Here is an 18,049-nt window from a genome sequence, read left to right on the forward strand (position 1 = left end):
GGATGAAAGCATAAATGTCATTCTTTTTTACCATACTAGATTGTTTGAATATGGAGGAATTGTTAACATAATAATAGACTCAATATTCAAATAAATAAATAAATGAATATAAAAAACTCTAAATGGGTTAAATTGATAGACCAAATAAATAGCCTTTAATATTTTAATGAGGCTATGGTCTTCTTATCAGTGTGAGTATTTGTTACAGTCATGCAGATCAGAATTCAACCATGCCTTAATCCTATATGATTCCTTGTCTTCCTGTCCTTATCTTTCCATACAGAGTTTACCTAATATTCTAGAGGGCTTGTTTTCTCTGGAATCCTCAATTATACATGAGTAACAATGGAAATGGTCTTTCCTTTGTTGCTCTTCTCTGTTGCAACATGACTAGTCTATCTTCTCTTTTGGTCATATAGCCTTTTGATTGTATCTGTTATGCTACTTTTGGTTGGTGGTTTTTCATTGGTTATATTCCATTTATAAACACCTACTAAGCAGTTCTCCCTTGACCTTTGGATGATACATGCATCCATAATTCATCAAAGACTTGGATATTCTAGGATTCACCTTCATAGAATATTATTAGAAGAATATTGGAGTTTTAACAAATGGACCTTTTGTTGCAAGGAGTAATTTAAGGCCATTAAAAGTTCTCTTCAATTTCCTTCGTGTAATCTAGTCTGCTCTCATTCCATTCAATTCTGGGCCCAGTTTACCATATGTCTGCAGTATGAATTGATGGACTATTCAATTATATCTTGTAGTGTAAGACATTGTGCTCTGTGAACAAAACAGAATTGCAGTAACTCAAAAGAAATGTGAGATGTGAAATTTAGAGTTCTCTATACTCTGAACATTCTTATGGAATATTTGCATCTGATCTGTGGTAGAGCCTTCCAAGCTAGTCTGATTAATCACAGTCACTCTCACTGTATCTTGATCCCAAGATCAAGACAGTGATGTCATTTTGGTCTCTACTGCAGAGAACACAACCTGACTGGGGTGGCCACACTATTCAAATGCCAAATGTATGCTTGCCAAAAAGACTATTTTATGGAGAATTCACACAGGGCAAACATTCACAAGGTGGTCAGAAAAAGTGACACAAGGACACTCTCAAGGTCTTTCTTAAGAACTGTAGAATCTATTGTATGACATGGGAGACACGGGCACAGGACTGCCCTGTAGGACGTGCCCTCATCAGAGACAGTGCTGTGCTCTATGAGCAAAACAGGATTGCGGGAGCTCAGAAGAAACATGAGATAACACAAAGTTAGAGCTCAGAAGAAACATGAGATAACACAAAGTTAGAGACTCTACCACAAATGTGCATAGGATCCAAGGCGGGGCAGAGGATTCCGAACTCCTGTTGATTGGTCTGATAAGTCACAATTGGACACACTAACTTGACTAAGATAGTGATGTCATTTTGTTCCTCTTTGAGAACGAACAATAACAACTACTATCAAGTTTTTGAGAACAAAGGACAGGGGCAGCTGGGTGGCGCAGTGGATAGAGCATCTGTCCATTAGTTAGGAGGACCTGAGTTCAAATTTGCCCTCAGACACTTAACACTTCCTAACTGTGTGACCCTGGGCAAGTCACTTAACCCCAACTGCCTCAGCCCCATACCCCCCCCCCCAAAAAAAAAAAAGAAAAAAAAAAAAGAATACAAAGGACAACAACTAATTAATAAACTGCAATTTAGACAAATAAGTATTCCTTAAAAAAAAAAAAAGCTTTATTGATGCCCTTTTTTACATCACTATTACTTTCCAACAGATATTCTGCCAAATAGTAGAATCTTCTCTTTTTTTTTTTTTAAATAACTTTTTATTGATAGAACTCATGCCAGGGTAATTTTTTACAGCATTATCCCTTGCATTCACTTCTGTTCCAATTTTTCCCCTCATTCCCTCCACCCCCTCCTCCAGATGGCAAGCAGTCCTTTACATGTTAAATAGGTTACAGTATATCCTAGATACAATATATGTGTGCAGAACCGAACAGTTTTCTTGTTGCACAGGGAGAATTGAATTCAGAAGGTATAAATAACCTGGGAAGAAAAACAAAAATGCAAGCAGTTTATATTCATTTCCCAGTGTTCTTTCTTTGGGTGTAGCTGCTTCTGCCCATCTTTGATCAATTGAAACTGAATTAGCTCTCTTTATCAAAGAGATCCACTTTCATCAGAATACATCCTCAAACATTGTTGAGGTATATAATGACCTTCTGGTTTTGCTCATTTCACTTAGCATCAGTTCATATAAGTCTCGCCAGTCCTCTCTGTATTCATCCTGCTGGTCAGAATCTTCTCTTTTTACAAATAAATACAGTTAAGCAAAAAAAATCAACCCAGGCATTTGTAAACAATGTATACTTCATTTCTGAACCTCTCTAATAGGAGACATTTTTCATCATCAAACCTCTGACATTATTATTTTTGACCATTGAAGATAATAGGCATTCTTTTTATGTGCCATCTTATGTAAATAGGAAATATGAATTTTTCTGTGTAGATGGTTAGGCTAAAATCTTTTCAATTATTATCAAATATAGAATATTAATATTAAATTGATTAATTATTTAAAATTTTAAGTAATTAAATTAAGTCTAATATTAAAAGACTTGATAAAGTTAGCACAGTGTTATTTTCCATAGTATCATCTGGAGGATTCTAGGGTCTCATTGAGTATACATTTTCTATTTGGATTCTCTGTTTAATATCTTCTATGACAATCATATAAATTTTGGGGAGAACATCTGTATTTTATTTCTTTCTTGGAAGGGGCAGCTAGATGGCACATTGGATAGAACACTGTTCTTGGTGTCAGGAGGATGTGAGTTCAAATACAGCCTCAGACACTCCCATCATTTCTTTTAGCACAATAATTACAGTCATGTGCTACCTTTTGCAATTGCTAAGAATCCCCTCAATTTCTCTACTCTACTCTACTACATAAAGAACTGCTATAAATATTTTTGTACAAATGTATAAATAGAAATATTTTCCCTCTTTTTTTGATCTCTTTGGGGTTCAGGCTAGTAGTGGTATTGCTGGATCAAAGAGAATGCTATAGGCTTTTTAAAATATTTTAGCTGAATTGTGGTAGATTCTGCTCCAGCCCTTTATTTTAACTCTGTGTGTGTCTTTGTCAATGGTGTAAATATATTGCTGCAGAGGAGATGAATTTTGACATTCTCACTATAAATAACATCAGAAAGAAATTGTGGCTTTAACTGGAAGGCTATCCCAAAGTTGGAGGAATGGGTTTTATTATATGCCTAAAGGCAACAACAAATATTATTTTATGGAATTTTTGATCATATATATGTATAGCAATAATAATCATAAATATTTCTTTAAAAGATCAATGTGAAAATAATTGCAGTTTATGCACAGATTTCAGTTGCTGAGAATAAAGTATTCTAAGCAGCAGTAGAAATCTTTTCTACAGAGTAGCACAATTAGCAAACATATCCTTTTTTTTTTTAGATTTACTATGGAAATTGTTTTTTTTTTTTAATAGCTTTTTATTTACAAGTTATATGCATGGGTAATTTTACAGCATTGACAATTGCCAAACCTTTTGTTCCAATTTCCCCCCTCCTTCCCCCCACTCCCTCCCCCGATGGCAGGATGACCAGTAGATGTTAAATATATTAAAGTATAAATTAAATGCACAATAAGTATACATGACCAAACTGTTAGTTTGCTGTACAAAAAGAATCGGACTCTGAAATATTGTACAATTAGTCTGTGAAGGAAATCCAAAATGCAGGCAGGCAAAAATATAGGGATTGGGAATTAATGTAATGGTTCTTAGTTATCTCCCAGAATTCTTTTGTTGGGTATAGCTGGTTCAGTTCATTACTGCTCCATTGGAACTGATTTGGTTCATCTCATTGCTGAAGATGGGCAGGTCCATCAGAACTGATCATCATAGAGTATTGTTGTTGAAATGTATAATGATCTCCTGGACCTGCTCATTTCACTCAGCATCAGTTCGTGTAAGTCTCTCCAGGCCTTTCTGAAATCATCCTGCTGGTCATTTCTTACTGAACAATAATATTCCATAATATTCATATACCACAATTTATTCAGCCATTCTCCAATTAATGGTTATCCACTCAGTTTCCAGTTTCTGGCCACTACAAAGAGGGCTGCCACATTTTTGCACATACAGATCCCTTTCCCTTCTTTATGATCTCTTTGGGATATAAGCCCAGTAGTAACACTGCTGGATTAAAGGGTATGCACAGTTTGATAACTTTTTGAGTATAGTTCCAAATTGCTCTCCAAAATGGTTGGATGTGTTCACAATTCCACCAACAATGTATCAGTGTCTCTATTTTCCCACATCCCCTCCAACATTCCTCATTATCTTTCCCTGTTATTCTAGCCAATCTGACAGGTGTGTAGTGGTATCTCAGAGTTGTCTTAATTTGCATCTCTCTGATTAATAATGACTTGGAATATCTTTTCATATGGCTAGAAATAGTTTAATTTCTTCATCTGAGAATTGTCTTCATATCCTTTGATCATGTATTAATTGGAGAATGGCTTGATTTCTTATAAATTTGAGTCAATTCTCTGTATATTTTGGAAATGAGTCCTTTATCAGAACCTTTGACTGTAAAAATATTTTCCCAGTTTATTGCTTCCCTTCTAATCTTGTCTGCATTAGTTTTGTTTGTACACAAACTTTTCAATTTGATATAATCAAAATTTTCTATTTTGTGATCAGTAATGATCTCTAGTTCTTCTTTGGTCATAAATTCCTTCCTCTTCCACAAATCTGAGATGTGTAAACTATCCTGTGTTCCTCTAATTTAGTAAATATATCCTTTACTAACAACAGAAGAACAAAGTAAGAGAATTAGCATACGGCATTTGGAAAAAAGGTTCAAACATGAATACAGCCTTATTTCATCATAAAATAGGATTGGTTAAAGAACAAATACTAGAAATAATAATAAATTAAGAAGATAACAACAACAAAAATGAATCACAAATCAACCAAAAATTTTTGACATGAAGCCAAAGCATTCCTTACCCCAAAATTGAGATATTGTCTTTGATCAATAAAAGATAGAACAGATCAATGAATTGAGTGTGCATCTAAAAAGCTACAAAGAACCCCACCCCTCATTAGTAAGCACAATAATAGAAATCCTAAAAATTAAAGATAAAAATGAAAACAAAAAGGCAACAAATTATAAATCAAACTAAGGGTTATAATTACTGTCCATCAACTTTCCCAGGAACTCTTCTTTTTTACACTATAATTTATAGACCTCCCTCATAACAAGTGTAATCAAGAAAAACAAATTTATACACTGACCTTTCTGGAAGACATATGTGGCGTTCTATACTTAGAGTCTATTACCTCTCTCTTAAGAGGTAGGCAATGCTTCCTGATCAATTATAATTAGTCAATGCTCTGATCAGAGTTATCAAGTACTTAAAAATTGTATCCATATTTATTATTGTAATGATCATATAAGTTGTTCTCCTGTTTTTATTTATTTCACTTTGCTTCAAATTATATCAGACCTGTCATTTTTAAATTTCTCATTTTATTATTTATTATGGCACAATAATACCCCATTACATTCGTATGTCATAATTTGTTCAACCATTCCTCCCAATTGATGGGTGTACATTTTGTTTCCAATTCTTTGCTTTAACAGAAAGTGTTGCATAAATAATTTTTGTACATAAAAGTTCTTTCCATGACCTACTTATTAGGATTTCTAGATCAAAGGATATGAATAATTTAGGAATTTTCTAGGTGTGATTCTAAATTGCTTTCCAGAATGACACATTCTTACATTTCTTTTTTTTAAATAATAGTTTTTTATTTTCAAAATGCATGCAAAGATAGTTTTCAGCATTCATTCTTGCAAAACCACGTGTTCCAAATTTTTTCTACCTCCCTTCCATCTGTCACCTCCCCTAGACAGCAAAATATGTAATTCAATATATGTTAAACATGTGCAATTCTTCTATACATTTATCATGCTGCACAAGAAAAATCAAATCAAAAAGGAAAAAAATACAAGCACACATATTGGGATCCACATTCAGTCCCTAAAGACCTCTTTTTGGGTGCAGATGGCTCCTCCATCACAAGTCTATTGGAATTGCCCTGAATTACCTCATTGTTGAAAAGAGCCAAGATTATATAATCTTGTTGCCATGTACAATGTTCTTTTGGTTCTACTCACTTCACTTAGCATCAATTCATGTAAGTCTCTCCAGGCTTCTCTAAAATCATCCTGCTGATCATTTCTTATAGAACAATAATATTCCATAACATTCATATAACCAGAACTTATTCAGCCATTCCCCAAATGATGAGCACTCAGTTTCCGGGTTGCCACAAACATTCTTTCACATACAGGTCCCTTTCCCTCCTTTAAGATCTTTTTGGCATATAAGTCCAGTAGAAACACTGCTGGATCAAAGGATATGCACAGTCTGATAGCCCTTTGGGCATAGATTCAAATTGTTCTCCAGAATGGTTGGATCAGTTCACAGTTCCACCAACAATGTATTAGTGTCCCAATTTTCCCACATCACCTCCAACATTTATCATTTTCTTTTCCTGTCATCTTAGCCAATCTGAGAGGTGTGTAGTGGTAATTCAAGAGTTGTCTTAATTTGCATTTCTCTGATCAATAATAATTTAGAGCATTTTTCATACAGTTTTGAAATGGTTTTAATTTCTTAATTTGAAAATTGTTTATATCAATTGGAGAATGGCTTGTATTCTTTAAATTTGAGTCAATTCTCTATGTGTTTTAGAAATTAGGCCTTTATCAGAACTTTTAGATGTAAAATTTTGTCCCCAGTCTTCTGCTTCCCTTCTAATCTTGTCTGCATTGGTTTTGTTTGTGCAAAAACTTTTAATTTATAATCAAAATTATCCATTTTGCATTTCATAATGTACTCTAGTTTTTCAGCCACAAATTCCTTAATTTGTTTATAATATCACTCTTTATGTCTAAATAATGAACTATTTTGACCTTATCTTGGTTTAAGGTGTTTATTGGGCAATGCCTAATTCCTGCCATACTATTTTCCAATTTTCCCAGCAATTTTTGTTAAGTAGTGAGTTCTTATCCCAGAAGCTGAGGTCTTTGGATTTATCAAACACTAGATTACTATAGTCATTGACTATTGTGTCTTGTGAACCAGTACCAAATGTTTTGGTGAGTGCTGCTTTATAATATAGTTTTAGGACTAGTACAACTATGCCACCTTCATTTGCGTTTGTTTTCTTTTATTTTCTTGATATTCTTCATCTTTTGTTCTTCCAGATGAACTTTGTTATTATTTTTCCTAGCTCTGTAAAGTAATTTCTTGGCAGTTTGATTGGAATGGTGCTGAATAAGTAGATAAATTTAGGTAGAATTCTCATTTTTATTATATTAGTTCAGCCTATCAATGAATACTTGATATTCTTCCAGTTATTTAGTTCTCATTTTATTTATGTGGAAAGCATTTTGTAATTGTGTTCATATAATTCCTGACTTTGTCTTAGCAGTAGACTCCCAAATAACTTATATGATCTACAATTATTTTAAATGGAATTACTCTTTGTAGCTCTTGCTGCTGGATGCTGATAATTTATGTGGATTTATTTTGCATCCTGCAACTTTGCTAAAGTTGTTAATTGTTTCTAGTAGTTTTTTAGAGTGGGCAATCTTGTTTCACCTCTGACTTTATTGAAAATGCTTTTAGTTTATCCCCGTTACATATGATGCTTGCTGATGGTTTTAAATAGATGCTAATGATCATTTTAAGGAAAACTCGTTTATTCTTATGTTCTCTAGTGTTTTTAATAGGAATGGATATTGGAGTTTGTCAAATGCTTTTTCTGCATCCTTTGAGATAATCATATTATTTCTGTTAATTTGGTTATTGATATAGTCAATTATGTGAATAGCTTTCCTAACATTGAATCAGCCTTACATTCCTGGCATAAATCCTACTTGGTCATGATATATTATCCTGGTGATAACTTGCTGTAATATCTTTTCTAATATTTTATTTAAGATTTTTGCATCAATATTCATTAAGGAAATTGATCTATATTTTTTTTCTCTGTTTTGACCCTACTTGGTTTAAATATCAGTATCATATTTAAATCATAAAAGGAATTTGGTAGGACTCCTTCTATCCCTATTCTTTAAACGTTTGGTAAAATTCACTTGTAAATCCATCTGGCTCTGGAGATTTTTTTCTTAGGGAGTTGGTTAATAGCTTGTTCAATTTCTTTTTCTCAACTGGGACTATTTATGTAATTTGTTTCCTCCTCTGTTAATGTGGACAATCTACATTTTTGTAAATATTAATCCACTTCACTTAAATTATCAAATTTATTGGCATACAATTGGTCAAAATAGCTCCTAATTATTATTCTAGTATCTTCTTCATTGATGGAAAGTTCTCCCTTTTCATTTTTAATATTAGCAGTTTGATTTTCTGCTTTCCTTTTTCTAATCAAATTAACCAAATGTTTATCTTATTTTTCATAAAACCAACTCTTGATTTTGTTTATTAGCTCAGTAGTTTTCTTACTTTCTTTTATTAATCTCCCATTTTATTTTCAGAATTTCAAGTTTGGCATTTAATTGGGGGTTTTTAATTAGTTTTTTTGGTCTAGTTTTTTTGGTTGCATGTCCAAATCATTGATCTTCTCTTTCTCTATTTTATTCAAGTAAGCATGTAGATATATGAAATTTCTTCTAAGAACTGCTTTGGTTGCATTCCATAAATTTTGGTATGTTGTCTTATTACTGTCATTCTCTGGGATAAAATTATCGATTGTATCTATGATTTGTTGTTTCACCCATTCATTCTTTAGGATTGAATTATTTAGTTTCCAATTAGGTTTTGGCCTGTTTCCCCATAGCCCTTTATTACACATAATTTTTATTAATTATAAATAAATAATTATTTATCATGTTCTAAAAAAGATGCATTTACTATTTCTGCCTTTCTGCATTTGATTTTTTGCTCTTTATGCCCTAAATACATGGTCAGTGTTTGTGTAGGTTCCATGTAGCACTGAGAAAAAAAGTATATTCCTTTCTATCCCCATTCAATTTTCTCCAAAGGTCTATCAAACCTAACTTTTCTAAAATTCTGTTTACCACCTTAACTTCTTCCTTATGTATTTTGTGGTTTGATTTATCTAATTCTGATAGAGCGAAGTTAAGATCCCCCACTAATTTAGTTTTGCTGTCCAATTCTTCTTGCAGCTCTCGTAACTTCTCTAGGAATTTGGAGATATATATATATATATATATATATACACACACACATATATATATATATATGTATTAGTATTGATATTACTTCATTATCTATGTTACCCTTTAGCAGGATATAGTTTCCTTCCTTATCTCTTTTAATTAGATCTATTTTTGCTTTTTGCTTTATCTGAGACCAGGATCGCTATCCCTGTTTTTTTTTTTTTTTTTTTAAACTTCAGCTGAAGTATAATGGATTTTGCTCCAGCCTTTTACCTTTACTCTGGATGTATAACTCTGTTTTAAATGTGTTTCTTGTAAACAACAAATTGTAGGATTCTGGCTTTTAATCTAGTTCGCTATCTGCTTCTGTTTTAGGGGAGAGTTTATCCCATTCACATTCATAGTTAAAATGACTAATTCTGTATTTCTTGTCATCATATTTTGCCCCAAGTTATACTTTCCCCCCTTCCCTCCTCCCCAATATTTTGCTTCTGATTACCACCTCCCTCAATCTGCCATCCCCTTTTATAGCCCCCTCTTCTCTTTCTTATACCATTCCCCTTCTACTTCTATTTCCCTCCTATTAGCCTCCCCCTTTTCTTTCCCCTTTCCCTCCTAGTTCCCTATAGGGTGAGGCAAGTTTCTCTATTAAATTAAATATGTCTGTTACCACTCATATGAAAGAGTGTTCCAAATCATTATTGATCAGAGAAATGCAAATTAAGACAACTCTGAGATACCACTACACACCTGTCAGATTGGCTAAGATGACAGGAAAAAATAATGATGAATGTTAGAGGGGATGCGGGAAAACTGGGACACTAATGCATTGTTGGTGGAGTTGTGAACGAATCCAACCATTCTGGAGAGCAATCTGGAATTATGCCCAAAAAATTATCAAATTGTGCATACCCTTTGATCCAGCAGTGTTTCTATTGGGTTTACATCCCAAAGAAATACTAAAGAAGGGAAAGGGACCTGTATGTGCCAAAATGTTTGTAGCAGCCCTGTTTGTAGTGGCTAGAAACTGGAAAATGAATGGATGCCCATCAATTGGAGAATGGCTGGGTAAATTGTGGTATATGAATGTTATGGAATATTATTGTTCTGTAAGAAATGACCAGCAGGATGAATACAGAGAGGACTGGCGAGACTTACATGAACTGATGCTAAGTGAAATGAGCAGAACTAGGAGATCATTATACACTTCGACAACGATATTGTATGAGGACATATTTTGATGGAAGTGGATTTCTTTGACAAAGAGACCTGAGTTTCAATTGATAAATGACAGACAAAAGCAGCTACACCCAAAGAAAGAACACTGGGAAACGAATGTTAACTATCTGCATTTTTGTTTTTCTTCCCGGGTTATTTATACCTTCTGAATCCAATTCTTCCTATGCAACAAGAGAACTGTTCAGTTCTGCAAACATATATTGTATCTAGGATATACTGCAACATATCCAACATATAAAGGACTGCTTGCCATCTAGGGGAGGGGGTGGAGGGAGGGAGGGAAAAAAAAATCGGAACAGAAAAAAAAATAAATAAATTAAATATGTCTGATATTCTCTGGTTGAGCCAAATCTGATGAGATTAAAGTTCACACAATGCTCATCCCCCTTCCTTCTTTCCCTCGATTGTAATAGGTCTTATTTTCCTTGTCATGTGATGTAATTTTTTCCATTTAATATCTCCTTTTCTCTTCTTTCAATACAATCCTTTTTCCATCCCTAGTTTCTTTTTTTATATCATCACAATATCAAATTATACCTACACCCTCTAAGTATACCCCTAACAAAAATACAGTTCTCAAAAGTTAAACATAGCATCTTTTCATATAGAGATGTAAATATTTTTTAACCTTTAAAAATAGTTTTTTTCCTTCCTTCCTTATCTTTTTTTATACTTCTCTTGAGTTATGTATTTAAAGATCAAATTTGCTGTTCACTTCTGGTCTTTACTATACTTTTCCTATTTCATTGAACACCCATTTTTGTCCCTGAAAGATAATGCTTAATTTTTCTGAATAGTTGATTTTTTGTTGTAGTCTAAGCTCTTTTGCTCTCTAAAATATCACATGCCAAACCTTTCAATCCTTTAAGGTAGAAACTGTTAAGTCCTGAGTAATCCTGATTGTGGCATCTTGATATTTGAATTGTTTCTTTCTGGCTACTTGCAGTATTTTCTCCTTGATCTGATAATTCTGAAATTTAGCTATGATATTCCTTGGAGTTTTCATTTTGGGATCTCTTTCAGGAGGGGATTGATGGATTCTTTCAATGGCTATTTTACCACCTGGTTCTGGACATCAAGGCAGTTTTCCTTTATTTCTTCAAAGATGTTGTTTAGGATCTCTTTTTTCTTTTTTTTTTTTTAATATAGCTTTTTATTTACAAGATATATGTATGGGTAATTTGTCAGCATTGACCATTGCAAAACCCTCTTTTTCAATTTTTCCCCTCCTTCCTTCTTCCTTGCTGAAATTCAAGTTTAATGTGTCTCTTCTATTAAAATGCTATTCTGCTATTATAACATGGAAATATGATATGAAATGATTATATATGTATGACCTATATCAGATTGCTTGCTGTTTTGGGGGATGGGAAATCAACATGAATATTGAAAACTATCTTTACATGTAATTGGAAAAGTAAAAAAATTATTGAGAAAATAAAATATTGAAGTCTATGAACCAAAAGAAAAACCTTTTTTATAAATTTCAGATTGTTTATCATCTGAGGATAGGGGAGAATTGTCCATAGTTCTAATTCTATAAAAAATACTTTAAGTTTAATTTGGCTAATATATATATTAGTTTAACTAAATTCAATTAATTTGATTAAATTCAGTCAAATTTCAAATTAAAATCAATTGACTTCAATAAAAATCAGTTCAATTAACTAATTAAATAGGAGTCAGGCTAAAGTTTACCTTTATATACTTGCAGTTTGGGTTTTGTTTTGTTTTGCTTTGCTTTGCTTTTTTTTTTTTTTTAAATAAAAGGACTTGCAATCCAAATGGTATTTAATTTGCTAGATAGGGAGGGTCTAGACCTATTATTTCATTGATCTAGAGAACTCCCAAAGAAGAAACTCCTTCTATTCTGTTAGAATGGCAGATGTTCTGCAATTCCTAGTAGATCCTGAGAAGTCCTTAAAAGTAGCTTATTAGTTCTTTGCATTTAAGGTTTCCAAAGAGTTTCATAGAGATTGCCTTATTTGAGCCTTGTAAAATCCCTTACAAATTAGTACATTATCCCTCAGAAAACTGAACCTGAGCCTGAGATATATAGTCTACTTGCCATGTAGACTATATAACTCTTGAAATGCTGCCAAGTCAGATAAAAATATAGTTGGGAAATGTTTGACAAAATAAAAGTATATTGCAACACAGATAGTATTTTATTTGATGTTGTTATTGTTGTTTTTTTGGAGTCAAATGCTGCCCATAGGGATCCATTTTATTTGAGTTTCATACCATCGATTTCAAAAACTTGCCTGTGATCATATAGTAGAATAAGTTGGCAAAACTAAGACTGGAGCCTTGTGACCCCAAAGATTTTAAAATGTAGCCTCACATCTTGGCCTGTGTATAAAAGGTAGTAAGGAAATCTTATCTTAAAAATATTCTAAACTTTTGAATTTAGAAATTTAGAATTGAAAAGGGACCTAATTGGAATAGTTGGGGGAAATTCCCTCAACTATTTCAACTAGTTCCCTTCTCAAGTGTGTAAAGATTAATTTTTTAATTCATTCTTTTATATGTGACCAGTTCTGTATTCATTTTCTCTCAAGTAATAAATTGAATCCAGTCTTTTGATCCAAAAATCGAGCTTTGCTATATGTAGGCATTCAGCCTAAAGCTTTGGATGGCATATCTAAAAACACAATGTGACAATAAATTTTGTATCATTTGCTATGTTTGGATGTTGCAGTTCAAAGATATATGGGGATGGGAATGCTGTTCCGAGGATTTTGAAGTTTCTCAAATCAATTGATCTCCAAGAACCACTACAAAAGAAGTTCTGCTTTCCCCCTGTAAAGGAGAACATCTCTAAAGACATTGATCATATTCTTGAAACCCAAAGTGCCTTGGCTGTTGATCTAGGTGGAACAAACCTTCGAGTTGCAATAGTCAGTATGAAGGTAATTTGACCTTAAAGTGGAGAGAATTAATTCTTCAGTACTTCAGTTCATCTGTAATTTCATCATTGTGGGTACTCCATTGGAATAGACTGCAACCAATCTATGATTTCTTGATTTCTGTGACTCTTGTCCAAGTTCTTATTTATATTAAATTTTAGAATTATAATTTTAGTAAACAGTGACTGGGTGTTAAGGTTGAAAATTATACTTTTGTGTATACACATATCTCTATACTTTTTACTCGTATTTAATGTTTCAGAGAACTAAACAGTGTCCCAGTTGTTATTTACACATAAATTATAAAGCTTAGCAGAAAGAATGTGAACAAATTGTCATCTTTAACTTGGTTTATAAAGGACGTAAAGTGTTTTTTTTTTATTTTTAGAGTCAATTTGGCATAGTGTATATAGAGTCAGACTCAAAACCACAAAAATCTGGGTTCAAATTCTACTTGTGACATATATTGTTTCTCCAACTCTTGGTGAATCATCTAAACTCTCAGGACTCTAGGCAGCTCTTTATACTACAAGATACAAAGGAGTCAATTACTACATTTGAGTCAATAGTTTCCTCACGTGGGAATTCTCTTGTGTCAGTGAAATCATAGCTTCAGTCCTATTCTAAGAATTTTTTGTGACTGACGGTCATGATATTATCTAAACAAAGATTAATATCGGACAAATTTCAAATTAGTTTATAATATACTTAATAAATGAGCATAAAGCAGAAATCTTTCTTTTTTTTTTTTTTTGCTGAGGCAATTGGGCTAAAACAGAAATCTTTAGTACCAGTTTAAGAATATTTGTATAGTCATTAAAATAATATATGGAAAAACCACAAATCTGAAATAGCTCTTTGTATCATTAATTTGATACTAAATGGATTGCTTTCCCCCTCTCAAATACAAACTTAGGTTGAAAACACAAAAAGTAGAAAATTCAAGATTTATAGAATTGTAGAGAAAGAACAAATAAATGAGTTACAAATTCTACTACTTGGTAAAAGAAGTGCCTGGTCTCTGTTGTCCTTACATACTGCTTTATTCCAAGCCTTTTTTCCTGCGCTTCTATTTTTCTCACTTTTATTTTCTAGCCTGATTCAAATGCAATTTTCTAGTTCTATATCTAAAATCAATGATGATTAAGAAATATCTTCTGCTTACACTATGGTAACCTGTTGTCCTTTACAAAAGTTCTACTCTGTCTCATTATTATTTCAAGACAAACTGCCTTCTGAAAGGTTATGTCAACAGAGTACAAGTTCTGACTGATTCAAATTAATTAGAAAATTTTCCAAGTATATTCCCAACAGTATCCTGAGTCTGCTGGCTGAAAGATAGCCTAAGTAGAGCTTCATCACCACAATGTTGTCTGCTTAGGTAATATTCTTTTCCCTCAACAAAATGGCCCATGGAACAAATTAAAATATAAAACAGTCCTTAATTCTTCCTCTTTCTTCAGTGTGAGGGGGTAGATGTTCATGCCATTTTAAATGATCCATAACCATTAATTAAACTTGGTGTTAAATGATCATATTTGCTCAGTAACCAACAAGTACTTAGCTTATGTTCTGTTTGACAATCTTCCTATGAATGAAACCAAAAAGACATGAAGAATTTACATCTAAGTGAAGGGGCAGTTCATCAATTCTCCTCAGGGAAATAAAAGAATTTGAAGAATTTTTTTCATCCTTCACTTAGAGAAAATAAAAATTATCATCACGTGGAAGTCAGAATCACAGACTTTTGGAGTTGGAAGAGACTTCAGTAACCATTTAATCCAATCTGTAGCTGGAAAGAGGATCATTTTTATGGTATTTCTGATGTATAGCCATTCAGCCTTAAAGATCTTAAAGATTTTAAGGAAATACATGTTTAGTCTTTTCACTTTGAAGTGTTCAAAAGCACAGTCCACTAAGAAGATAATTGAAGTTCATGCTTCAACATTGATTAAAGAGGATGAAGAAATAGAAAACTATGAATAACTTAAAATCTTGTAAATCAAGTCAACATTTATCTTTCTGATTTTTTTATTACAATGTCAAGATAATTAGCAAAATAAATGATTAAAAATGATGTCCAAAAATATCCAGATTGTGAAATAAAGGAATCTAAAAGTTATAGATTCTCCAGAAGCTTATGTCTGTTAATCAGGAATATTTCAAAAATCAAATGAGAAGGAAATGGATGTGACACATGTGGAACAACATCAAAAAACAAATTTTACTATTTATTTTATTATGTAGTTAATGACTGGTTGCCTATTTTGGAAGTTTTTAGAATTAGTTGTTTTTATATAGTCAAATCTGGTTAGAACATTGATTAAAATTAATACCAAATTTAAAGAAATTATAAAAATGAGAAGACACTGCCCAGTTTTAATATCTCCAACCTTATCTTTTCAAAGAAGTTGGTATTTCTGGGAAAAACAGGAAGGAAGACAAGAGTAAAATCTGACTTTTAGCACCATATCTTAATAATAATCAAATTAAAAATTGTTACAATAAAGAAAGCAAAAAGAACACAGACATCTCTTCATATAGTAAATACTTGTTGTCCTTGCCAAAGTTAAGAGATACTAACTTCCAAGGGCAATCCTGATTAAGAGCACAAATTCATTTGCAATATATTAGAGAGGGGGAATATGGAAAATTGAAAGCAATAGAATTTCATAAAACAGCATAAGGTGATTAATAGGAAAAATATGCCTGCAGAGAATTTAGAATGAAAACCATTTGGATAAAATCATTTTGAGAGTCCTTGTTAAATGAATGAGGAAAGACAAGTTGGTGTTATATGGAACACATCTGTCAGCCTTTCTATAACTTGGGATAAATAGTGCCTACATATTGTAACCGTTTAATAAATGTTTTTTTTCCTTCTTTTTCCCCGGTGGTCACCATGATCATTAGTAACCATAATACAAGTCACCTTAAGTACTCGGTGTGATACAGGGACAATAGCACTTTGAAAAATGAAGTTGGGGAGGATTACTGGACCTGATAAAATACTCAGAGAACAGATCAATGCTAGAAATGACAAAATTTAAATGTTCTCAACTTTGGATTCTAAACATATATTAATGCTGGAAAGTTTCCCAAAAAATGGAAAAGATCATGCAATGTACTATTAGACAAAACAGACAACTGAAAAGATAACAGCAACAACTTCCTCTACATCATTATTTTCTCATCTTTGTAAAATCTTTATAAGAATGCCCTATGAAGTGCATCAAGGATTAGAAAATAGGGGACCCAATTTACATCCCAGCTCTGACATTATTATGTGTGGCAAATCACTTAACTTCTTCAGGATTCAGTTTTCTCATATGTAAAAGGAACAGATTTGGAATGAGAGGATTAAGAGGGTCCCTTTCATCTGTAAATGTGTGAATCTTAATGAAATGTGAAAAAGGAGCAGGCAAGCTGTCATGGGACATTGCTGTATATTTTGTTTTTGCTCTTTCACAGTGGAACAAGAGGTATTTATTATTTCTTGCAAAAATAATTGGACTGATGCATTCTCCAAAGGTCAGAGTCAGTTTCTTTCCCTACCAAACCTTTGGAGAAGCTGGAGATAATTTGGAGACAATCTGAGGACTTGTGGAGGTATAGCCAGAAGCATTGGAAGTCTGTGTGGGCGATCATACCTGCAATCCCACCAAAGCACTATGTGTGCTAAATGCACTTGCAAAAGCAATGGGTGAGAAGGGCCACCAAGAAGTATGGGTGTCCGCTGGGGACCTTCCGTGATCCAAACATAAGTAGCACAAGCTGGACTACAGACACCAAAGAGCATTAGAAACAGCAGTTGCCAAAGCTGTTGAGAAAGCAAAGGCCCCAAACCTTGAGAAGATTATTGTATACATAGATAGATAGCCACCTTATCATCAAAAATAGGAATGAATGGATTAACAACTGGAAAGAAAATGGCTGGAAGACAAAGTCAAAATAAGAATGTTGTCTGCAAAGACCAATTCAATGACTTGGGACATGAATGTTGAAGAAGTATGTTTCTGTTCCTTTAAAAGTTGAAGGCAATGCTGAAGCTCAAAAATTAGCCAGAGAAGAAACTAGAAAGAAGTGAGAAGTCCCAATTAATACTTGCAGATGTTGAATTTAAATGGTCACTCCATTTAACCCTGCAATATAAACACCAAATCATTTTCTCTTTCTCTCCTCCTCATTTTGTCTTAAAGCTATATTTCATGGCTATCTTTGGTCATTTTCTTCATATGCTTTCTCAGTTTGTCTGTGTGCTATTTTAAATTTCCTTTAAAACAATATAAACAAAAAAAGAAAAGCATCATGTCCACAATTGTAGACATTGTTCACATGGACTAATACTAAGGTTCAACTGAATTCTCACTTGCTCAACTCTTGCCCCATACCACCTAGAACCAATCCAATCTGCTTGACTGCTGACATGATTTGGGAATCTCCACTTTTCCTTCAGGTAAGGTGGATTGCTAAACAAGCCTTATAATTCTGAATGCTGGTACTCCCCGACTTTACCACCTGCCTTGCTAGGAAGCCCATTGTCATCTTACCTGCTGACAATCCAAAGATTCAAACAGTCTTAGAACTTTTAGGATTTAGGACTTTTAAGTCTTTTGCTTTGCCCAGCAATT

The 18,049-nt window shown here is 33.1% G+C and overlaps 1 protein-coding gene across 1 annotated transcript in view; it reads left to right on the forward strand.

Moving 5' to 3' along the window:
* Positions 1–18,049, forward strand: part of GNE (glucosamine (UDP-N-acetyl)-2-epimerase/N-acetylmannosamine kinase) — a 59,960-nt gene that overhangs the window by 24,236 nt on the left and 17,675 nt on the right. Inside the window, exon 7 of the mRNA XM_051996124.1 lies at positions 13,211–13,421. Coding sequence (XP_051852084.1) covers positions 13,211–13,421 — 211 coding nt within the window. The remainder of the gene's footprint in view (positions 1–13,210; positions 13,422–18,049) is intronic.

Source organism: Antechinus flavipes, chromosome 1, assembly GCF_016432865.1.
Source record: "Antechinus flavipes isolate AdamAnt ecotype Samford, QLD, Australia chromosome 1, AdamAnt_v2, whole genome shotgun sequence".
Lineage (NCBI taxonomy): Eukaryota > Metazoa > Chordata > Mammalia > Dasyuromorphia > Dasyuridae > Antechinus > Antechinus flavipes.